General features: G+C 35.8%; 1 protein-coding gene and 1 pseudogene across 1 annotated transcript; both read right to left on the reverse strand.

Moving 5' to 3' along the window:
- Positions 1 to 857: 857 nt before the first annotated feature.
- Positions 858 to 8,769, reverse strand: LOC122119948 (vomeronasal type-2 receptor 116-like). The gene is made up of 6 exons (XM_042693995.1): positions 8,708 to 8,769; positions 7,827 to 8,115; positions 5,354 to 6,151; positions 3,954 to 4,181; positions 2,889 to 3,012; positions 858 to 1,780 (listed from the first exon to the last, which is right to left on the reverse strand). The coding sequence occupies exons 1-6, from the start codon at positions 8,767 to 8,769 to the stop codon at positions 858 to 860; spliced, it is 2,424 nt and encodes an 807-aa protein (XP_042549929.1).
- Positions 8,770 to 23,859: 15,090 nt separating this feature from the next.
- On the reverse strand, positions 23,860 to 24,672 carry LOC122119826 (annotated as a pseudogene).
- Positions 24,673 to 25,304: the final 632 nt, after the last annotated feature.

Genomic DNA, 25,304 nt, shown 5'->3' on the forward strand with positions numbered 1-25,304 from the left:
TGAACTTTATTTGAGGACTCTACAACATGGTGGTGGGAAGACAGGAAGTTAATAAACATAATGATGTAGAGGAGTAATTGAGCAAGATAAAGATAATCTTACCAGACTAGCAGAAAAGCTATGTACATGTGACCATATAAGAAGATACTAAGTGAAATAATCCCCAAGATAGGGACACAATTGTTTTTTTTAACTTTTTCACTGTCATTTTTAATGTACTCCGTGAATATTTTTGTTTCTTTTGTATGTTCTTTCCCCAAGGTATAACCCCTATTTAGACTGTAATTGATTGGGGTGCACTGCATCTTGCATACATATTTTTCTAATTTGGGAAGGGAAAGGGAAATAATAAAATGCTGAAACAAGGACACAGGTTGACCCATTGTAACAATGAGAGGTACAAGGCACTATGTTGAAAATGAACTTTACAACTTGGAGGGGGAGGGCAGGGAAGAGGTAGGGACATGGGGATGAAGGGATTTTAGGGGAAAAAAAGGAGGGGTTAAAGATGCTTGATAGGAAATGTACTCATTAACTTACTCATGTAACTATAAACACTCTGTACAGTATTTTACAATTAAAAAATACATATATAAAAGACAATAGAGAAAAGGCTTTAGGAAGAGGGGATAATATAATTAAGTACAGATTAAATAGGAAGACCAAGATATAGAAGCAAAACTCCAGTATAAATTATGATTACCATCACTTGTGACTACCATTGCTAGGAATACAGTACAGCCTTACTCTTTGAAGTAAAAATTCTATAATATAAACTACAACAAGAAGAGATAATTACTATAACTAGAGATTTAGATCACACCTTCTGTGTACTAATCAAACCTAGGTACTTAATACTAAGTATGCTTATTTCTCTTAGTATGTCTTTTATCCCTGAAGCCATGCAGAGAATTTCTATTTGGCATTAACAAGAGTGTATAACACTTTGGGGCAAAAATGCAGCCTAGGAGCCCTGCACCAGAGGCCAAGATGGAGAAGACCTCCACAGCCACCATGACCTTCCCCTTGGCACTGTGGTAGACAGGAAGGAAGGTGAGCCACACACTGAAGAACACCAGCATGCTGAAGGTCAGGAACTTGGCTTCATTGAAGGTATCAGGCAGGTTCCTGGCCAGAAAAGCCACTGTGAAGCTGCACAGGGCCAGAAAGCCCAGGTATCCTAGGACACAGTAGAAGGCAGTGAGGGAGCCCTTGTTGCACAGGATTATGATGTGGCCATGTTCAGAGTGTGCATCTGTGTCCACAAAGGGAGGAGAGGTTCCCAGCCAGAGTCCACAGAGGGTCACCTGGATGAGCGTGCAGATGGGGATGATGAAGTTAGGAGCTCCTGATACCAGCAGCCACCTCATCCTTCTTTCTGGGGAAGTGGCCTTGAAGGCCAGAACCACAGTCACTGTTTTGGCCAAAACTGTGGAAACAGCCACAGTGAATACAACCCCAAATGTGATCTGCTGCAGGATGCAGGTGGCTGTTTTGGGTTGACCAAGAAAGAGCAAGGAACAGAGGAAACAGAAGATGAGGGAGATGAGCAAGATATAACTGAGAGCCCGGTTATTGGCCTTAACAATGGCAGTGTCTTGGTGTTTCACAAACACCCCAATAGCAGCAACAGTTAGCATAGAGAAACAAAGAGCCATGCAGGTCAGAACCATGCCCAAGGGATCTCCAAAAGCCAGGAAACTTGCAACTCTTAAGAGGCACTGTGTCCTGTGTGTGTTGGCATACTGATGATCTGTACATTTCACACATTGCTCCATATCTGGTGAGAAATGTACACCACCATTACTTTTTTATTAAGCAAGTTTGCTTCAGAGAATTTAGGGAATTTTTCTTTTAGGTGAAATTCTCAGATGTCAGCATGTATTGTCATAAAAGTGTTTTTGTATTTTTTGCAAGCCGTAAATGCTTCCCGTTTTTTTCCTTATTCAGGCATTTTTATTCAATATTTTTGTACTGTGAAAATACTGTACAGAGGGGTTACAATTACATGGGCAAGATAATGAGTACATTTCTTATCAAGCATTGTAGCCTCCTCCTTTGTTTCCCCTTCCAATCCCTTCCCATCCTCCTCCCGCCCCTCCACCCAATCCTCTCTGCCCCGCACCCCCACCCCAGCCGCACCAAAGTTGTAAAGTTCATTTTCAACATAACGACTTGTACATCTTTTTAATCAATGACTATCACACATATAGATAAAATAATAGGTGTGTTATTGCAATATCTTATTAAATTTTTTATACTTTTCCTGATGCAAATTAAGAGTTGTGTAATCATATTAAAATTGGAAGTATACATTGCCCTATATGTTTCTGTAAGACATTAATTTTTATCCTGTGGTATATTATCCTTGCTTTCCTCTCATTATGCTTGTCTTGGCTATTCACCTGTGAAGTTGTATGAACAAACATCAATCTTTGACCCTCTATAGTCATTCCTATTTCTTAAACTGATTATAGCTTACTAAGGCCTTGCCCTGTGCCAAGAAGAGTTCTGGGCACTGAGAAATAAAGATAAGCAAGATCCAAGTTCTCTTTGTGAGTAAAATGTGATTTTTAAGATGAATACTCTCCTTATACCGCTTATGTTTAATTTTATGGTAAAGTTTAGATTTGTCCTAATGATTAGTGATAAGAAGGATTCCTAGAGTAACTTTTCCTGCAATATACTGGAATATCTTTCTAAATACGTAATGCAAAACCATGTTCTATCACATTGCCATTAGCAATACTACCACTTTTCAGAATTTAGTTATTAACAGAGAGAAGGAGAATGAGTTCTGTGATCCTAATACACATATTTTGCATTGACTTGTTTCAATTGAGGATAACTAGGGAGAGATAAATGATTTCTTTATAAGCATGACTCACCTGTCCCATTAGCAATCTCATTTTCTGAGCAAGGTGTACATTCAAAGCAACAGGCAGCCTTTCCCTCCTGAGGAGATTTCCGGAATCCAGGACCACAACTCTCACTGCAGACAGAATGAGGAGTCTGAGGAAAGGCAGGTGTGTCAATAACTGTTCCGACACCTACCAAACACTACAACAATCCATATTTTTACAATGGGATGTTTAAGTATAATGTTTTAAACAGGTAAGTGCATTTGATTTACTGAATTCTGTTATAGATTCCATATTCCATGATTCCCAAAGGCTAGATGCTTCAATCTTGAATTCTAACCTGTAAGGCATGGGATTTTTAAAAGGTGGAAAGTGGTGGTGAGAAAGTAATTTCTAGTGTACAGCGCTATGGGATTTCCTTGAATTCCTGGCACAATATGCTTTCTCCTACTCATCTGTGACATTAGAAAGAGCAAGGGGGAGACCTCCACTTTATAAGGTGATGTGAGCCCCAAGGTCATAATAGTTTTTTTCTTTGTTTTCCAGCATTCATGAGGTGAAAATCTTCTCACAGGTGCATTTAATGATTCCTTTAAACAAAGATGGTTAAGATTCAGGTCAAATAACCAATGAAAGAATCTCCACAGAAGGGAGAAAAAAAACTTTTCAATCCCATAAATCAACTCTTCAGTTATTTTATTGCAGTGTTAGAATCTCACTGAGAAAAATATATTTTACATCTTATGAAAATATTCCAAATCAACATGTAGAAACATTTTAAACTCTTTTGGTTCTGATCCTGGGGCTTGAAATCAAAGCCTGACCACTGGACTTCAGCTATTTTGACTCAAGGGTAGCACTCCAGTACCTTAATCACAGTTCTACCTCCAAATTTTTGAACGATTATTGACAATAGAAATCTCACAAAGTTTCCTGTGTGAGCTGACTGTAAACTATGATATTCCCATCTGAGCTATATTAGACTCTAGGATTATAGGAGAACCTAGCTGGAACTCAACCAGTTACAAGTTTAAAGGGTGACTTTTGCCTATTTGTGTGTGTGCAAAATTATTAGGATCAGATCCTACTCACCTCTGTAGTTTCAATGGACCACTCTACCATATCTTCAGATAAAGAGAGTTGATTGCCATGTGGAGCATATGGAGAAAACTTTCCTACTTTCACCTCAAGTTCAAGACCCTCTGGAAAATTCCAAATATTCAGAATGTCATACTCTGGCTCCAATTTCCTTTGCTTGTCCCAAATTACAGGATTTCCAATAGGATTGTAAAACTGGTTATTCTTCAGAAAAGTGTGCAGCTAAAAGGAGACACATCTTATGGTCAAGTGTATTTCAGAGTTAAGACCGAAAGCAAAATATTAAAAGCTCTTGATTGCCTTTCATCTCTGATTCTGAATTTGAGAATAGTAGAGATAACTAGTGAAATATCGCAGAAGAAAATCCATGGAGGAATCAAAATAAGCTTTGTGAAAAAAAAAATCTTTCCTGATCACTCAGAAAAAGAGGAGGATTTTCAGAAAAATCAAGTACCACACTTTTGTGAATTTCTGAAGTTTGTGCTTTCTAAATATTTAATACCCAAAGTTGAATGTAATTCGGGCACTCATGAAAAACATGAGGAATTTGTTTCAGAAATCATCCTTGCTATGACTGAAGAAAATCGTAAGGAAAAGCTGAATTTACAGATTTAAAAACACTAGCTATGAGCATGTTGATATTATTTGTAACTAATGAGTTAATAGAAAGGGTGCTGGTGGCTCAAGGATGTAATACCAGCAGATCAGGAAGCTCAGATCAGAGGATCATGCTTCCAAGCAGGCTGGGGCTGAAAGTTCAGTGAGAATGTTGTATCCAATAAACTTTTCAGAAAAAGTCAGAAGTTTTGCTATGTTGAAGTGGTTGTGTGCTAGCCTTGAGCACAGACTCAGCAACTGTGTTCAAGCCCCTGCACAGGCCAAAATTAGTTTATAGAAAGATGGAATATATTTTATTCCTGTTACTGGCCTGTTGTTTTCTTTACAGCATATCCCCACATGTCTAGAATGCCTCAAAGACATTGAAACATAAAGAATTCATAGGGTTTGGAAAAGCAACTGAAATATTTAATGTTGTAAATGTCACTATACAGTTGTTCAATTTTGTACTTCCAATAGTTTCTCATAATAGAAAGGAAAATGCTTAAGAGTTGAAACAATTACTTCAAATACTGAAACATATACCCATTAATATCAGTAAGCAAGTTATATATAACATAGGGATATAAATATATATGGTGTGTGTATATATATATATACACACACCATATATATTTATATCCCTATGTATATATATAGACATCTATATACACACACCACATATAAACAAAAACCCACATGTACACATTCAGAAATACTTAATTTCATACAGTAAGAAATGCCTCTAACAAGTGCCTTTGCTCATGGTTTGTGTACCCCAACATAGAAGAACTTACCTGAGTAGAGGAAGGCAGTTCTTCTTTTCTATTTCCGATTGTTTGAACTTCTGTTTGATGAAGAAGCATCTCATGGAGAGCCTGAGCCACAGCATACACACCGTTGTATATATTGTAACTGTCTACAGACATACTCACATCAAACCTATGCCCAGGTAACCAATCCAAAGAGGCATCATGAGCACAGTTGTCCCATGTTACACAGTCAGACACAGAATCAGAGCAATTAAAAGAGAGAAACCACAGCCTCGCAAGAAAAATGTCTTCTGGGTATTTGGAAGGCTTAACTGCCTTGACAAAATCTGTGAATCCAGACACATCTACATGATGGTGTATAAAAATAAGAGGTACATGCAATGATCCTAGCATGAAATATCTCCTTTTCAGGGTGAAATCCCACTGTGAGTTCATGATACAAACTTTCCCATGTGTAATAATTTGCTCAATAAATATCATGAAAATCATCAGTGAATTATTATCACCATATATGATGAGGACACTTGCTGAAGACAGATTAATATAATGATTAACTGCTATGTGGTTATATGCATCTTGGGTGGAGATCACTAGCTCATAGGCTACACAAACTCTGTTCTTGGCCATCTCTACTTTCAAGTCAGCAAGAATCCTTGCCCCATTATCATCTTGTGTGGTCAATAGTCCCACCCAGCTCCAGCTGAAGTGAAGCAGTAAGGAGACCATGGCAGTGGCTATTGATGTGTCCTTTGGGGCAATCTGATAGAGAGCAGGAAACTTGTTATGGTCACTCAGGGCATGATCAAAAGGCCCAAAGGTAAACTAAAGGGAATGAAAATTGGATGTTCTGTGAATGAGAAGATTGCCATGCATCACAATCCCAGTCTTTTTATTTTTGCAAATGAGGGAATTTTTCTTTTTTTCTTTTTATTGTGAAATTACTGTACAGAGAGGTTACAATTACATGGGCAAGATAATGAGTACATTTATTATCAAGCATTGTAGCCTCCTCCTTTGTTTCTGCTTCCCATCCCTTCCCATCCTCCTCCTGTCCCCCCTACTCAAAGCCCCCCCCCACTAGAGTTGTAAACTTTGTTTTTCCACATAACGACTTGTACATCTCATTGTTGCAAAGGGTCCACCTGTATCCCTATTTAAAAGATTTGTTTTCCCCCTTCCCCTCCACAAATTATACCGACATGAAATACAGTGAAAGCAGGGATTATACCATGGGGAAGGGATATACAAAGCAACAAAGAAATAATCTTATAAATTTGTTAGAAACAATCACCTGAAAGAAAAAAATTTGAATACCTATCTTAGGGATCATTTCCCTAACATCAACTTATCTGATCTTTTCTGCTTGACTCAGACATATACTAGTTATAGGCACAAAGAAACTTAAGTCCCATGGATTCCCTTATTTACAATCTCAGTCTTGAAGTATGTTAAGAACTAGTTGAAGTAGATGGAAGGTAGGTTTTTTTAGTTTTTGAAAAAATAATTAGTTTTTGAATATCTGTATATTTGTAAAATGATTTTTAGTTTTTGTCACTATTTCCCATCAACACTTCCCATTTGTAACCCCACACACTCCTCAACTTTCCTAATTCCATTTTGACATATGCCCATTGAATATTATGTTGTATTCCTCCACCCAACCTTTTCCTATTCTTCTGTATTTTTCCCTTAAAACATATCCTACTCAGAAAAGATATGCTTCACCTTTTTTTGGTGTTCATTTTTCACACTGTTAGCCGATCATAAAAGTTACACTATGGAGTTCCACCTCTATATATATCCTATGTTAGTCAGATTAATATTATATACCCATTATATACACATATACATACATATACGTGTGTGTGCAATGGCTGTGTGACTATTCCATATTATTTCATATAACATATTCATATTTTAGATGTAACTCTACATTTGTGAGGATACGGCTATACTTTCTTATTCTGAGTCTGATTTATTTTATTCAAAATATTATTTTCTGTGTATGTGTGTGTGTTTACACATGAATGCCAGTACAGGGGCACACACTCATACACTCTTGCACTTCCTTGGCCATTTTCCTTAAGACTTGTTCTATACCAATGGAGTCACACATTCACCTTGTGCTCCATGCAGGTTAATTGGAGATACAAGTTTTCTGATTAGCTAGGAGTACCTTTGTGTACCATCAGTAACCTGCTCAATATATCTTCACACTGCAAAGCCATCTTCCATTTCCTGATTTGTTAAAGAAAATTACTCATAAAGATTGAAACAATAAATTATCCAATTATTTGCTCAAATCTTTCGCCTCTTTTTCAAAATGATTAAAATTATATTTCTAACTACCGTTAAGTAATTACACTTTGATATCACAAAATTTGATTTATTTGTGACTCTTCCTATCATTGTGAGTCTCTTCCTATCATTCTCTTCTAACACCTGAAATGGCATGAATTTAGACATTTTTATATCCTTGCACACCTTCCACCCTCACCTGTGGAAATCTGTAGAGTCCCAGCAATGTCCCAATCTGGTCAGATGCTATTCCTGATGGTCCTGTAAGTACTGCTATAGAACTGCTTCCTCTCACACAGGAATAGTTTGGAATTTTATACTTCCCAAAGAGACAAATGAAGGGATTCTTAAACATTGTCCAAGCATTGAAGTGAACATCATAGACATCAAATCCCAGAGTCAGGTTATGTAAAAGATCAGGGTTTTTGTTGATCTCCTCAATAGCAAAAGCCAAACCCAAAACACACTGGTAGTTCTTGAAGATCAACCTGCATAATGACCAAAGAAAATTTGAAGAAGTATGTCATGTTTAAAACTTCAATATATCAAATGCTTTCTTTTTCTTTGTCAAAGAAAAAGTTAAAATAATACCCCAATTAGAATGGAATGTAAATGTAGTCTCCTATGCTTACATATAGAATTCAGATACTTATTTAATTTGAGGGAGAGCTTGTTTTCCTCATTACCACATGTACCGCAGCAAAAGGCTGCTGTGTGTTGGATTAAGTTTTCATGAGGCAGCAAATGTTGTGTTTCTTTACGTTAGTGCAACTAGCTACACCAGTATGGAAAATATTTCTCGCATTTTCAGTCACTCAGTTAGTTTTGTGATTATATGGCAGGTCAGGCAAACTAAGGAATGTTTAATGTAAGAGCAGTATTCAGAAGCAAAGGGTTATTTATGAATGAGACTATAGCAAGGTCTGTTCACAGGCACAACATATGGAATAGCTCTTATTGATAACAACCAGGAAAAGAGCAGACCTATAAGGGGAGGGATTTTTATTTTTCTTTATGTAACAAAACAAAAGGGATGCATCCAATTTCAAGGAATTCATTTTGGAGAGAGAAACCCCTTACTTGAGTGTTGAGGAATGAATTGTAGGTAATCCTTGCAGAATTTCCAGTTCCAAGACCTCCATGGTAAAATGCACTGATCACTATTCTCTTCCCAATATATTTAAATAGAGACTCTCAAAAGGAACCAAAGTAACAAAATAAAGAAGAACAAAGTACTATTCCTTCTTTCTTTCTCCAAGTCCTGTCTGTGTGCGCCAAAGTATGTGTCAATGTGTGTTTTTGTGTATTTATATGCACACTTGTAAGTGTGAAGATTATAAATAAATTAATATAGTGAAGTCACCTGGTATTGTTTAAATGGAAACAATGAAGGCATGTTGGAAATACTAATGAAAGGATCAACTTGTTCATTATATGCTGTAGGTATATGTGAACTGATCATGTAAGCCTATCATATTCTGAAATGTTATAAACAGAAGAAAATAGTGAGCTTGAGAAAAATCTAATTGCACATACACATATGGAATAATAAAATGTAGGGATGAATATGTTTTAAAAAGCTTTTTTAAAAGTTGAAGAGAGTATTTTCAATGAAGCAAAACAAATGTAGAGATACCTAGAAAGTAAAAGGCCTAAAGGTGAAAGGATAATCAGTTTTTTTATTAAACTTGGGGCTGAAATCTGGGCTTGGGAGCTGTCTCTCAGCTCCAGGCTAGCACACGATCACTTGAGCCACAGCTCCACTTCTAGCTTGTTCTGCTTATGTGATGCTGAGGAATTGAACCCAGGGCCTCATGCATGTGAGGCAAGCAAGCTACCAAAAAGCCACCTTCCCAGCCAAGGATAATGAAATTAATGAACATAATATCTACAGCAGCCTGTCTATGCATGAAGCACTCACAAGTTAACGACATATACAGGATGATTTTCTAAACTAGAACAGAATTGGGACCCATATGCTATATGTGTGCACCCATTTTCATAACAACTAACTTCTCAGCAGAATCCATATAAGTCAAGAGAGCATGGCAAGAGATCTTTACAATTCTGAAGAAAAAAAATCTAAATTATCCACCAAGAGTATTGCACCTAGCAAAGCTACCCTGTAGAAATGAAGGAAAGATAAAGATATTCTCAGAGAAGCACAGTTAAGAGAATTTATCTACACTAAACTTTTCCTACAAGAAATACTAAAGTAAGTTTTACAGACCACAAAACAGAACCATTAAAGAAAAAGAAAAATATACATGAATGTATAGCCTCTGTCCTGTCAACACAATCAAAGCTGAGTACAACCAAATGAGTCACAGAAAATAAGCTCATGGAAACTAAGCAATTCATTGATGAGACTTCAGCAGTTATTTGAAGAGAAAGATAAAAATCGAAATTTAATTGTTTCCGGGAATTTAATGTGAAAGAACACCTAAAATATCAACTCCTTTGGCACACAAGCAAGGCAGATCTCAGAAGATGGTTCATGTCTGTAAGTGCTTTCATCAACAAATTAGAAAAATCTCACATCAATACTTCAATGATGCACCTCAATGCAGACATGACACTTCGAAGAAGATGGTGGCATCATCACAAGTAAACTCCTTAGATTTATCTAAGAGAAACAGCTAAATAGATTCCCTGCATCCATTTTACCTCACGAGAGCCAAAAAATCAAACATTAAAGAGATGGGGACTCATTCAAATACATAAGAAATCTCACAACAGAAACACAGAGCAGAATACAACAAAACAACATGCAGACTACTGCTGAGTGGCTGCAACCTTTGCCCCTAGCTTGCTCAGGCAGCCCAGGGAGACCCAAACATGAAGTGCCACAGATCAAATCTTAAACAGAGAACCATGTGATACTGACAAAATCACACAGCAAACACTAACCTTAGAAACACAAGGATAGAGAGAATGGCAGACATGAAAATCAGCTTGCAGATCCTTAAGGAGTGGCTGCTGTTACTGCCACACAACACAAAGGAGCAGAGAGACACCAGAGAACAAGGGTAGGGGGAAATAGAAAGAGGAGATTGATAATGCCACATCCAGAAACAGGGGCCCCTCAATAAGACTTGTGCTGCCCAGCTCAAAACTGTTTGAGCTCAGAATCTGTTTGTGCCTCCTCAGGGACTGCTTCCTTGGAGGAAGAGTTCCAAGTGGTTACCTAAATTGCCCATAAAAATGAATGCAACTGAAATGGCAACAAAGCCTACAATTCAGGAAAAGCCCAGGACCAGATGGATTCACAGCAGAAATCTTTAAGTCTTCAAATAGGAACTCACTCCTATGCACCAAAAACTCTTCAATGAAACAGAAAGGGAAAGATCACTACCAAAGTATTTCTATGAAACCAACATAACACTCATCCCCAAACCAGATAGGAACCCTTCAATAAAAGAGAACTATAGACCCATTTCTCCAATAGACGTTGATGTAAAACATCTCAACAAACTTCGGGCCAACCAATTTCAATACGTAATAAAAAAAAATCCGATACCTTATGTTCAACTTGAATTCATTCCAGGATTGCTAACCTGGTTCCATATACAAAAGTCAATTAATGTAATTCAGCACAGAAACAGAAGCAAAGATGAGAAGCACATGATCTTTTCAATATAGTCAGAAAAATTATTTGACAAGTTTCAACACCACTTCATGATAAAATGTCTAGAGAAGCTATGAATCCATGGAAAGTTCCTGAACATAATAAAGGCTATACTTCATAGAAAAATTTAAAGCCATTCCCTCTAAATTCATAACAACACTAGGATGACTTTTCTCTGAATTCCTATTGAACATACTGCTGGAATACCTAGGAAGAGAAATAAGGCAGGAGAAACACATAAATGGGATCTAGATAGGGAAGATGAAGTAAAGGTATCCCTCTTGGTGAGCAATACAATCCTGTACTTAAAGAATCATATAAAATTCCTCACTCCAAGCTATGATTCAAACGGTGGCAAAGGAACAAGCTATGAAATCTAACAACAAAAATCCATAGCATTCATCTATTCCAACAATGAGAAGAGTGATACTGAAATCAAGAAAGAAACACAATTTGTAATAGCCTCACAAAATATTTAGGAATTAACCAAAGATGGGAAGGATCTATATTGTGAAAACTTTTCAACCTCGTATAAAGACATTGAAACTGACTTAAGGAAATGGAAAAACATCCCATGCTCCTGGTTTGGAAGAATTAACATCATAAAAATGGCAATTCTGCCCAGAGCAATATACAAATTCACTGCAATACCAATAAAAATATCTGTAACTTTCTTCAAAGAATTAGAGAAATCAATCGAAATAATCATATGGAATAATAAAGATCGTGAATAGCAATAAAGACATCTTTAGCAGGAGGAACAGCACTGGAGGAATATCAGTACCAAAGTCAAAGCATTATTAGAAAACCATAGTAATAAAAACATCTTGGTACTGGCAAACAATAGGCCTGAAACTTAATCAAACAGAACAGAAGATGAGAAACCATCCACAATCATATGGCCACTTAATATTTTATAAGGGAGCCAAAAACACAGCTTCTAAGAAAGTTAGCCTCTTACAGAAACAGTGCTGGCAAAATTGGCTGTCTACATGCAGAAAACAGAGGCTTTATACCCATATATCACATTGTACCAGAATCAACTCTAAATGGACCACATAGCTTAATGTGGGGCCAGACACTATGAAAATATTACAGGAAGTACTAGGGAAACACCTAAGCCTTCTAGCCACAGAGTAAAACAATCTAAACAAAGATACATAATCACAACAAATCAAAGAAAGCCTGGATAAATGGGACTGTATTGAACTGAATAGATTCTGAGTAGCAAGGGACAAAGCTAGGAAGATACATGAACAGAACACAGAATGGCAGAATATCTTGACTAGCTATACATCGATAAAGAGGTCATATCTAACATATACTTAGAGCTAAAATTTAGCAAGACAGAAGGAAACTCCCAAACTCAACAACCCAAGAGAGACTTAAAAGAGACTTCTCAGAGGAAGAAAATCATGGTCAATGGAAACATGAAGTAGTATGTCCAACACCTCAGAAAACATTACATTTATCTTTCATTTGTTTCTGCTGTGGTTTATTCCCAATGGTCAGAGTTTCTGATTTCTGTACCCTTTTTCTTCTATATAAGTTTATCTGATTTGTGAAGGGAAGGGGAATCAGAGAAACAGAGGGACAGAGTGAACCATTGCAGCAGTGATACTCACTAGACACTATGTTGGAAATAGAACTTTCAACTTGGGGAGGAGGGAAGTTGGGGGAGGAAAAGTGGGGAAACCAGGGAAAGAGTATCACTGTTTAAAAAGAAATGTACTCATTACATGTGTACCTGTAACGTCTCTTTGCATCACCTTTCCAATAAAATAAAATTTAAAAAGAAGAAATGAAATTCAAAATAACATTAGGATTCTACCTAGTCTATTTACAATGGCCACTATCTGGAAAACTCACAATAACAAAGGTTGGCAGGGATGTGGCCCAAATTAAACCCAATTACATTTTTTGTGGGAATGTTATTGTTCAGTCACTCTGGAAAGCAATATGGAAGTTCCTTAAAAGACTAACTATAGAACTTCCTTATTACCCAGCAATTCCACTTGTTGGCATTTATTTGATGGATCACAAACCAGACCACTCAAATCCCCCCCAAAAAACCCATGTTAAATCAGCATTTTTTACCAAAGCCATGATATAGAATCATCCCTGATATCTCTCAGTGAATGAATAAACAAGAAAACATGGTGTGTTTAAGTATACACACACACACACAAACACACACACACATTCACAATGGTAATATACTTATTTGTCAGGAAGAATGATACTTTAACTTTCTTAAAGAAATGAAAAACTTTGGAAAAATTATACTAAGCAAAGTAAGAAAAATGGGTTGCATTGTTTTCCTCATTCATGGTAACTAGAATGTCCCTATAAATCTATAAGTAAAAAAAACTAAAACCAATAAATATTATTATACATATTTACGCAAAGATGCTGGGACATGGTAATTTATATAGAACCCTAGACATTAATATATGGAGGCAAAAGGAGGCTATGCATAAGAGTGGTGGAAAAAGGCTCAATGGGTATGTAAAGATGACTATATAAAATAATGTTCTAGGAAATGAACTCCAAAAGAAGGAAGCAGAAGCTATTTTTTTTTCAATTTTCAATTGTTGCCGTTTCGTTTTCTTTACCTATTGTTTGATAGTTAGTTTGTATTTTGGAGAGTAAGAGAGAACATATAAAATATGGAACAAGGATGAACTAACACAACAGTGATATTCACTTGACACTGTGCAAAATGAACTGGATATGTTGTGGATGGAGATGGTAGGGAAATACATGGAGAAACTGATGAAAGAACAGATGTGATTCAAAAGGAATTGTGCTCATTACTCATGTACCTGTAACCCCTCTGCATATCAACTCTACAATAAAAATAATCTATGATAAATTCATTTAAAACCCATAAATAAAATAAACAGGCTTTTCACAAGCAATTAAAAGTGTGGGATGTGGTTAGGTTGGAAGTGGTGTGTGAAAATGTTAAAAGGAGGGATATTTTGGAAGGGATTGGAAGGGGAAACAAAGGAGGAAGCTACAATGCTTGATAAGAAATGTACTCATTATCTTGTCCATGTATTTGTAACCCCTCTGTACAGTTTTTTCACAATAAAAAATGCATTGTTTTCTGGTGAGAGTGACTATACCAGTGAGATAAGCATGTCCTGTCATTGTGATTATACAATTAGGATACACTAATGTTACCACTATAATCACGTGTATTGCAGCTTTATACTATAGCGAAGATAAGAAAGCAGCCAAGATGTCCCTCAATGCACTACTGGAACAAGAAAATGTAGTCTATATATACAATGGAATTCTGCTCAACCATTACAAAGAATGGCATCAAACCATTCCTAAAGAAATGGAAAGACTTGGAGAGAACTACATTAAGTCAAGTAAACCAGACACAGAGAACCATAAATTGTATGATGTCATATATTAGTAGGAACTAGAACATGTCTGGGTGGCACCAAAGCATTTATAATTGAATTAACTGAGCTATAATTGAATCTATGGAAAAGACAAATAGTAAAATTTTTAGAAAGACTTTGACTCTTCAAAGTCCAAGACATGAATACTTGGAATAACTGTGCAGGGTATATGTATATATAGAGTGTACATTCATTATTAATATCAAAAAATAATATATAATCCAAAATTAAGTAAAGGAGATTTTCAAGCCCAATGACTAATAAAAAAAAGAAAAGAAAAAGAGGGAGTGGGGTTGGAGGTATGGGTGCGAATTTTAAACAGGGTGACATGGTTCAAGGGACACTATATTCATAAATGGATCTGTTGAATGGCAACACTTTGTAATACTACCAAAAGAAAATAAAATTTTAGAAATGTATAAAACTTACTGCTGAGAGTGATTATACAAGTGAGTTTAGTAGGTTCTAACAATGTAAATGTGGTAGACAAATATTACACATAATTCATATGAAGAAGAGAAAATTAGTAACATATCTAGTAATTTCCATAGAACAATTTAAAATTAAATATTAAAGTTACAAATGATGAAAGGAACACAATGTAGTTGCCATTTTCATTTGTATGACTTTAATATATTTTCTTAAAATATGTTTTATATTTTTTATTTTTAAGATACTGTATAGAGGTGTTAAAGTTACATGAGTAAGATAAAGAGTACATTTTCTACGGAGCATTAAAACATTTTTTATTTTAATTTTATTGCAAGGAGATATACAGAGTGGACACAGTTTCATAAGTAAGGTAGTGAGTATATATCTTGTCTAGCTTGTTACCCCTCTCATCTTAAAATATTAAGTGAAAAATTTTCATTAAAACTTAAATGAAAAGATTTCATTATGACACGTCTCTCATTCACTTATGAATTTGATCATAGTCTTGTACTACTTGTGTGTGCATATTTTCTTTTCTTTTCTCCTTAACATCACAGGTAGTTGTCATCATTCCAAAACAGATTGTTTTAATCTATTTTAAATCTCACAAGTACCACAAAATCTGTAGCAGACAAATCTTATAATCCAAAAGTCCAAAAGTAAGTATTATTGAACTCAATAAACAATGAATTCTCTAAGAAAGAGGAAGCATAGAAGAAGATTCAGTAAACCTGGAGAAGTTACACAATGGAGACAGTGTGACATGATCTGTCAATGACTGGGAATAGAAATGCAGTAAATTCTACCAGTAAGTGTTAGAATGGCTGAATGAATAAAACCTCCAGTCCAAACGAAATGTTGATTCCAAGAAATTCAATTCACTTTCAATGAATGGCCTTCAGTGAGAGTAAGAAAATAATGTAAACCATACCCAGAGAAACAGAAGTTTCATGGTTTCTCTGAGTGTAGTAGCTAGAATGTACTTATAGATATACAAGTAAATGAAAAACGGTAAAAAAAAAAAAAAGAAAGAAAACAGCAAAAAACCTTGCACATCATAAATTATACAGGTTTCTAGGCATTCCCCACAGTAAGAACAAGGGGATAGTACTCAGGAGAGAAACACAAAGATGTAATACCTATATGATCATTAAAAATGATATTTTTCAAAAAAGAACTCCAGGAAATGGAAACAAAAGAGATTTTTTTCTTTATTAATGTTTTTGTGACCATGGATTCACAGAAATGGTGGAACAAAGAATCAACAAATACAGCAGTGCTACTCACTAGACCCTATGTTGAAAATAAGCTATAGAACTGGAGGGTGAGGATGGGAGAGAAAAACGGTGACATTGTTCGAAAAGAAATGTTCTCTTCATCTTATGTAACTGTAACCTCTCTGTACATCATCTTTATAATAGCAATAAACAACACATCAAAGAGAAAAGGGAGTGGAAGAAGATAGTCCACGCAAATGAAAAGGAAAAGTAGGCAGATTTTTCCCTATAATATCATCAAACAGATTTTAATCAAAACAACCAAATGTGCCAAGTTTGTATTGCGATGATGAAGCAATCAGATCCACAAGATAACATAACAATTGTAAAGTATACTAACTCATGGTCAAAGCACTTAGCTCTATATAAGCAGATTTCGAGCTAATCCTCCATACAATAATAGCTGAAGATTTCCTAGAGAGACATTTAGATCAAGTAAACGGGGAGGTATCAAAATTAAATTTCACCCTTGATTAGATGAGCCTCACATCCACCTACAGAACGTTTCACCCAATGTCTGAATAATCCATCTCTCATCCACATATTGAGCATTCTCCAGAAGAGATGGGATACAACACAAAACAGACAGATTGTAAAATTATGAAAAGTAAATTGAACTCCCCTAAAAACCACACTGTGGTAAGGCTAGAAATTAACAAGGAAAACACTGAAAGAAAATATCCCCATAACATCTAAATGAAATGTCTTGTTTCTCAATCAGAAACAAAGAATATAATTTAATTAAGACCATTCAATGTAATTAAATGATTAATACATATTAAATGATTAGTTTTTCAAAGCATATGTCAAGAAGTTTGCTGAACTTTGGAACAATATCAGAATCTATATCTATATATAAAGAGCAATGAAATGTAATAGTAACAACCTTTATTGCAATCAGGAATAGAGATGCTATATTGGAGAACCTACGCGGCATCTCAAGGAGCTAGAAAAATAAAACCAAAATTAGTAGAAGGAATGAAATAATGAAAATGAAAAGGAACTAGAGACGAAAAATAAATAAGAGACTAGAAACAATCAATAAAGCCAAAAGGAGATACTGCAAGAACAACAAGGTGATAAAACTGAAGTAAAGCAACAAAATTCCATATATCAACCTAACTTTCAATTGTTCTGGATGCCAGAATCAGTATAGTGAAAATACCTGTACTAGTGCAAAATCATGTACAGAAGATTCAGTACAATCTATATCAAAATTCCTGAGGAACAACAAATGTAACAGTGATGTTCACATGACAATGTTGGAACTGATCTGTATAGCTTCGTGGGGGTTTTGGGGAAAGGGAAAAATGGGAGAAAATTGAGGAAAGGGGTAACAAAGTTGACAATAAATGTATTCACTACATTACTTATGTAAAAAAAAAACCTCCATTTACATCACCTTGAGAATAATATATAAATGAAAAAATATATATAAATATTCTGAGATTAGCCATATGAAATGAAAATTCTATTATTTCCTTCACAGAAATTAAAAAGCCAAAACAAAATCTTATGAAAAGGAACCTTCAATTAGCTCAGGTTATATTAATACAAAAAAAAACCCGAAAAAATCCAATCAAGGAATAGAAACTTGTGATGAAATGTACTCATTTCCTTACTTATATAACTGTAACCCCTCTGTACAATATCTTTACAATAAAAATATATATTAAAATGTAAAAAATTAGAAATAGAAATTACAACAAAGGATAATCAATCATTTGGACAAACTCGGCACCCATTAACTATTCATTAACCCTGAGAAAACTTGCACTTTTGGTAATGTCATATAAAAATTAAAGTTTGGAGATCTTCAAGAAATTAAAAGTATCTCTACTGGTGGCTTGTACCTGAAATCCTAGCTAAAGAAGAAGCTGACAGCTAAAGGTCCTGAGTCAAAGCAAACAGTCAGAGAATAGTCCATGCCATATTTTATCTTCTATCAAGCAACATAAAGCTACAAGTGGAGGTGTAGCTCAAGTGGAATAGTGTCAGTTTTGAGATAAAAATGCATGCAGGAGTCAAAAGTAAGTCAATCACTAGTGGTTTATTCCTGGCTATCTCAGTAAAGTGAAACTGAGTAGAAGAAATTAAAGATATAGGAGGGAAAAATCATGTGTGACACTATATGGTAATGTTTATAAACAAGAGTGAATATAATCAAAGTATGTGATATGAAGTGTGGAACTACAACCTGGACCAGATACTTGGCAAAAGCACCCTATTTTATCAAAATTGGCAAGTATCATCTAATCTAAGTGGGCATAGACATGAGTCAAATCTCTTACCTACTGATGTCTAACTGCAGTGAGCTCTTTGTCTACAAGAAAACTTTAGTCAATAAATTCTATCTGGAGTCAATAGCATACATAACATGTTATCAACCTAGACCAGACTTTATTTGTATCTAGGCTTAACAAAGAAACATCCATCGGCTAAAACTATATTACTCTACTTGTCTATATTAGCACCTTAACAGAAGTACTAAAATATATTCTGGAAAATTTAAAGAGTGAAACTCAGCAAAACATGGGGAAATAGTGTGGAATATAAAGAATAAGCTAAGCCAGACATTAATGCTTCACACCTTTATTCTTAACTACTCATAAGGCTGAGACCTGAGGATCATGTTTTCAAGGCAGCCTGGGAAGGAATATCAGTGAGACTCTTAACTCCATTTAACTAGGAAAAGATGCCAGAAGTGGAGCTCTGCCTCAAATGCTAGAGCACTAGCCTTCAACAAAAATGTTCAGGAACAGCCCACAGGCCCTGAGTTCCCAGTACCAGAACAAAAGTAAGAAAGATAAACATATTAGCGACATATAAATGAATCCATTTATTGTCTATAGCACAGAAGAGAGTAATTCCTATCCTGAGATCTCTGCTCTCAATTGTGAGCAGCTGCCTCTGGCTATAGTTCTCATACCAGCACATACATACATACATACATACATACATATGTGTGTATATATATATATATATATATATATATATATATATATATATGAATCAGATAATTTGAGAGAATTCCTTGAAGTTCTGTGCAATCATTTTTCTTTTCTCTTTCTTTTAGTATACTACTTATTAGTGAGACTCTGAGTTATAGACAAAAAAAAACCTTCAAGAATATGCATATTCTTGAAGAATATTCCCAAGAACTAGTCTTGGGAACATAAAATTCTCCCACAAGGAATCTTTCATAATGTTGACCTGTCTTGTAACCCTGGGTGGTGGAGCATATCTGACATGAAACAATACTAAAATACATGGTTTGGAACAGTAACTGCTTGTGTAAACTAAGAATGTGTGACTGTATAAGTGTGTGTGCACACGACTATGTGTGCACACATAAAATTTTCTGTGCACACACAGAAAATCAGTCTATTAGAGATGAAGGCAAAATAATGAAGCTGAGCTGCTCCTGGAGCAATAAGGATGGAGGTCAGTATGGAGGAGACAGAGATGGTTGATGTGCACACCCAGAGTTCCTTCACCCATGGAATGTGCTCAGAATAGTAATAGAGATAAAATCTGAAATTACTTACAATTTGTTCTCTTCTTGCCTAGAAGCATGGCTGTTACTGTGATCTATTCCCAAAGTGTACATAGGGATAATCCCAGTTATCATTACATCTCCATCCATGTGTGCTTGCTGCTTCATTGTAGAAAAGCAGGTAGTGTCAGCCAAGGACCTGATAGGGAGGGGAAGATGGAGAAGGAGAATTATTAAAGTGAAAGTGTACATCACTGCAGCATCTGCCAAGCAGAAATTCTGGCTGGAATTGAGAATCACAATTTCACAGATATTCTTATATCTTTGTATATGTGCATATGTGTCTTTATTAACAGGGATCTACACTATAGCTTACCTATAATTAAAGTCTATCTGAGTCTTCAGAAGTAATGTGTAAGAATATTCTCAAGGGCTATGCATTAGTAGCCCTGCATTAAGGAGAAAAATACAAGTTAGAAACATGTTTTCAGATTTGCTTTCTTCACTGCAGGTGCTGTGATGTCATCCAAACACAGATAGTGAGACCCCAGAGATGGAGTTATCTTAGTTGTAATTTGTCCAAAGTCTGTGTCAAGAAAGTATTTGCATGAAAGTCATTTGGGATGATGCAACTGGATTGCATGAGGTGATGCCATATCAAGTGAATGGAGAAATGGCCAGAAAAAGAGTATGTCTCTGAGTTGTCAACTGAATTATGAGGGCATTACAGTTAAGAGTGTCAATTCACATGTACCAAATCCAGGCAAATAACCTCTCTTTTGATATCTCATAGTTTCAACACCATAAAAACGCCAGCAGTACCCAGAGGAGAAGCTGGGAGCTAATCAAGCTCTCGTATAGAAAGAAGTTTTAAGTAATATAATTCATCATATCAACAAGAGCAAGGACTAGAACCACATGATTATCTCAGTAGATGCAGAAAAAGCATCTGACAAAATCCAACACAATTTTATGATGAAATTCTTGAAAAACTAGGAATCCATGGAACATTCCTCAGTATAAAAAAGGCTGTATATTACAAACCTACAACCAACATTATACTGAATGATGAAAAAATAAGTCATTTCCTCTAAACTCAGGAACAAGATAATGATGTCCACTTTCTCCACTTCTCTTCAATTTATTATTAGAATGCTCAGGTACAGCAATAAGACAAGATGTAAACTTAAAGAGAATAGAAATAGGGAAAGATGAAGTAAAACTCTCTCTCTTTACAGATGGCATGACCTTGTATTTAAAGAATCCCACGGACTCCACTCCCAAATTACTCAAGCTGATTCAAAACTTTGGCAAAGCAGCAGTGTATAAAATTAACCCTCGTTTAAATAGGGATACAGGTGGATTCATTGCAACAATGAGATATACAAGTCGTTATGTCGAAAATGAACTTTACAACTTTTGTTGCGGGGGAGAGAAGGATTGGGTGGGGGGCGGGTGGCATAAGGGCAGGAATGGGAAGGGGAAACAAAGGATGAGAATACAACGCTTGATAAGAAATGTACTCATTATCTTCCCCATGTAATTGTAACCCCTCTGTACAGTATTTTCACAATAAAAAAATAATCCCACAGACTGCACTCCCAAATTTCATGAGCTGATTTGATTTGAAACTTTGGCAAAGTAGCAGGGTATAAATTTAACCCGCAAAAAAAAATAAACTTTACAGTTTAGGTCGAGGGAGGGGAGGGAATGTAGCCTTGGAGATGGGAGGGAAAGGAGGGTAGGGGGTAAACTAACAAAGAGGCAAGAATGCTTGATAAGAAATGTACTCATTACCTTGCTCATGTGATTGTAACCCCTCTGTACAGTATTTTCACAATAAAAACTTCTTTAAAAACTATAATATAAAAAATAAATTTTACTTAGAACTAAAATAATTAAATTCCTAACAATAAATCCCCAAAGAAACAACTGCCCGATAAATAAGTGGGCTAAAGACTTAAAGAGAAACTTCTCTCAAGAGGAAATAAGAATGACCAATAGACACATGAAGAAATGCTCAACCTCCCTACTCATAAAAGAAATACAAATCAAAACAATATTGAGATTCCACCTCATCCCAGTTAGAGTGGCTATAATCAAGCAATCTAATAACAACAGATACTGGAGGGGATGTGGCCAAAAGGGAATGCTTCTGAATTGTTGGTGGTAGTGTAAACTTTTTCAAACACTTTGGAAAGCAATATGGAGGTTCCTCAAAAGACTCCCATAAAGCTACCCTATGATGCTGCAATCCCACATTTGGTCATTTACCCAAATGATCAAAAACAGGGCCATACCAATGCTTCCAGCAAAACTATTTTTTCACAACATTATTTACTAAGATATGAAGCCAATGCAAATGCCCCTCAATAGATTAATGGATCAAGAAAATATGATATATATGTATATATATATATATATGCATATATATGTATCTATATATAAAGACACATATATACATCTATATAGGTACATATATGTATCTATATATACAGATAAATAGATATAGATATAAAGTGGAATTCTATGCCTCTATCAGAAAGAATGACCTCGCCTCATTTTTTGGGAAATAGAAAAACTTGAAAAAATTATATTTTGAAGTAAGCCAGACCCAAAGAGACATAGGTCCCATGGTTTCCATTATTTGCAATATCTAGTACATATCTAGGACAAACACTAAAGTTAAAAAGCTATGTACATATGACCATATAAGATGATGTTTTGGGTTTTTTTTTTTAATTGTGAAAATACCATACAGAGGGGTTACAATTACATGGGGGAGGCAAGAGACAATGAGTACATTTCTTACCAAACATTGTTGCCTCCTCCTTTGTGTCCCCTTCCTATCCCTTCCCATCCTTCCCCCCACCCCCATACTGCTCACTCCATCCCCCCTCCCGGCCAAAGTTTAAATTTCAATTTTTGACATAACGTCTTGTACATATCATTTTTGCAATGGGTCCACCTGTATCCCTATTTAAATAATTTGTTTTTAACCCTTCCCCTCCACAAATTATACCAACATAAAATACCGTGAAAGCAGGGGTTATACCGTGGAGGAGGGACATACAAACAACAAAGAAACCATGTTATAAATATGGTAGAAATAATCTCAAGAAAAAAAATTGAATCCTTATCTTGGGGTTCATTTTGTCTAACATCAACTTATCTGACCTTTTCTGCTTGTCTCAGACATATACTAGTTATTGAAAATAAGGGAAACCAATGGAACTATGTTTCTTTGGGCCTGGCTTACTTCACTTAATATAACTTTTTCCAAGTCTTTCCATTTCCTGACAAATGGAGTAATGTCATTCTTTCTGATGGAGGCATAGAATTCCATTGTGTATATATACCACATTTTCTTGATCCATTCATCTACTGAGGGACATCTGCTTTTATTCCATATTTTAGCTATGGTAAATGAACACCAAAATAAGAACACAATTTTTTTCTGTTTTTTAATTTTAATTTTAATTTTTTGTGAACATACTGTACAGAGGGGTTACAATTACATGGGCAAGATAATGAGTACATTTCTTATCAAGTATTGCAGCCTCCTCCTTTGTTTACCCTTCACATCCCTTCCCAGCCTCCCCCTGCCCCCCCACCCAATCTCCCCCCCCCACCAAAGTTGTAAAGTTTGTTTTCGACATGACAACTTGTACTTCTCATAGATTTTTTTTTCTTTCTTGATATTGTTTCTAACATATTTATAATGTGCCATGTGATTTTTTGTTTCTTTGTATGTTTCTCCCCCATGGTATAACTCCTGTTTTCAGTGTATCTTTTTTTTTGAACATTTGTTTACTATTTTAAAGCTTTTATCTGGTCAGAAATTACAGGACATTATACTAAGCTAAAAATAAAAATATTTACATCTTAAATCCAAATGAATATTCATAATTAATCTTAGTCAGTCTTTAAATGCCAGTCACTCATATGCTCATGATATTTTTTAGATCATTTTTTTTCCATTATAGGTATTCCAACATGTATATCCTGCATACTTACTAAGCATTTATTTCAACTTGTATTTGCTGTGACAGAATGTTTTGCTTTGTCTCTTCGTTTAAAAAGATATCTGAATTTGTCCAAGGAAGTCTCAAGTTTTTTGTAAAACTAATGATGTTACACTGTTTGCAGGTCTAACTCCAAAGCTGAAAGTGGGTATGGGCAGCTCTTCAAAAATTTCAAATCCTGGGCTGGGAAGGTGGCTCAGTGGTAGAGTGCTTGCCTTGCATGCCTGAGGCCCTGGGTTCAATTCCTCAGCACCACATAAGCAAAGAGAAAAAAGCCACAAGTGGCGCTGTGGCTCAAGTGGAAGAGCGCAAGCCTTGAGCTGAAGAGCTCAGGGACAGCGCCCAGGCCCAGAGTTCAGGCCCCACGACAGAAACCCCCCCCCCCCAAATTGAAATCCTTTGCAGAATTTATCCAGCAATTCTTCCTTGGTCCAATTACAAGAGGTTATTAGAAAAAAGCCATTTACTTTCAACACCCCAGAGAGAGATTTCACATACTGCTTCCTCTTCTCAGCTGCACTGTCAGGATTAATGCTTATGGCATCAAAAGTCCCTTTTTCTACACAAATATGAAATCCAGAAAGCTTTGTGGAAAGATTCAAAAAGTATTCTACCTTCAACTTTATGTTAGATAATCATTCTTTGTAGTACTTCTAGAAAGCTGAATTGCAGGAGAGTAATCAATTCCAATAATATTACATAAACCAAGTTTTGCAAGTTTAACCAGGAAAACACAATTTCCAGTTCCGTTATTAAATACTGAAGCATCCAATGGGATCTTGTGCTTCTGAATCCACCTTATTAGTCGATTATACTCTCTTTCCCAAACCAGATTTTCTCCTGTATCTCCATATTCTTGGAATATTTGAAGTTCTATCTGGTCCCCAGTGCCAATGGGACGAAGCCACTCTCGATGAGACTGCTCAGTTAGGACCGTGCGATAGCCAAAACATTGCTGCTGTCCGCTCTGTGCTCATCTTGCTTGGCGCTGTGATCTTCACAGCATCTTGTATATACAATTCTCTAATTCAGAGAGGGAAAGGGAAAAAACAAAATGCTTAAACAGGTATACTTTGGCGGGGAGGGGATGGGAATAATTATGGAGGTGGGAGAGAAGGGATGGTAGGGGAAAAACAAAGGAGGAGGTAACAATGCTCCATAGTAATTGTACTTATTACCCGGGTCATGTAATTAAACCTTTCTGTACAGTATTTTTATAATACAAAACGTCCAAAACAAAAAACCCAGTCAAGCCACAGGAAAACCAAACTCAGAAGCAAACCAGAAACTCCACCAAGAGACTGGCTGTGGACACAGAGGAGACAAAAAAAAAAAAAAAATCAAAGAACTCTTATTACTTCCAAATTTTTCCAAATTTTTTTTAAAAATTTTTCCTTGTT

This window comes from Dipodomys spectabilis, unplaced genomic scaffold (assembly GCF_019054845.1).
Source record: "Dipodomys spectabilis isolate Male_0828 unplaced genomic scaffold, ASM1905484v1 ptg000173l, whole genome shotgun sequence".
Taxonomy (NCBI): domain Eukaryota; kingdom Metazoa; phylum Chordata; class Mammalia; order Rodentia; family Heteromyidae; genus Dipodomys; species Dipodomys spectabilis.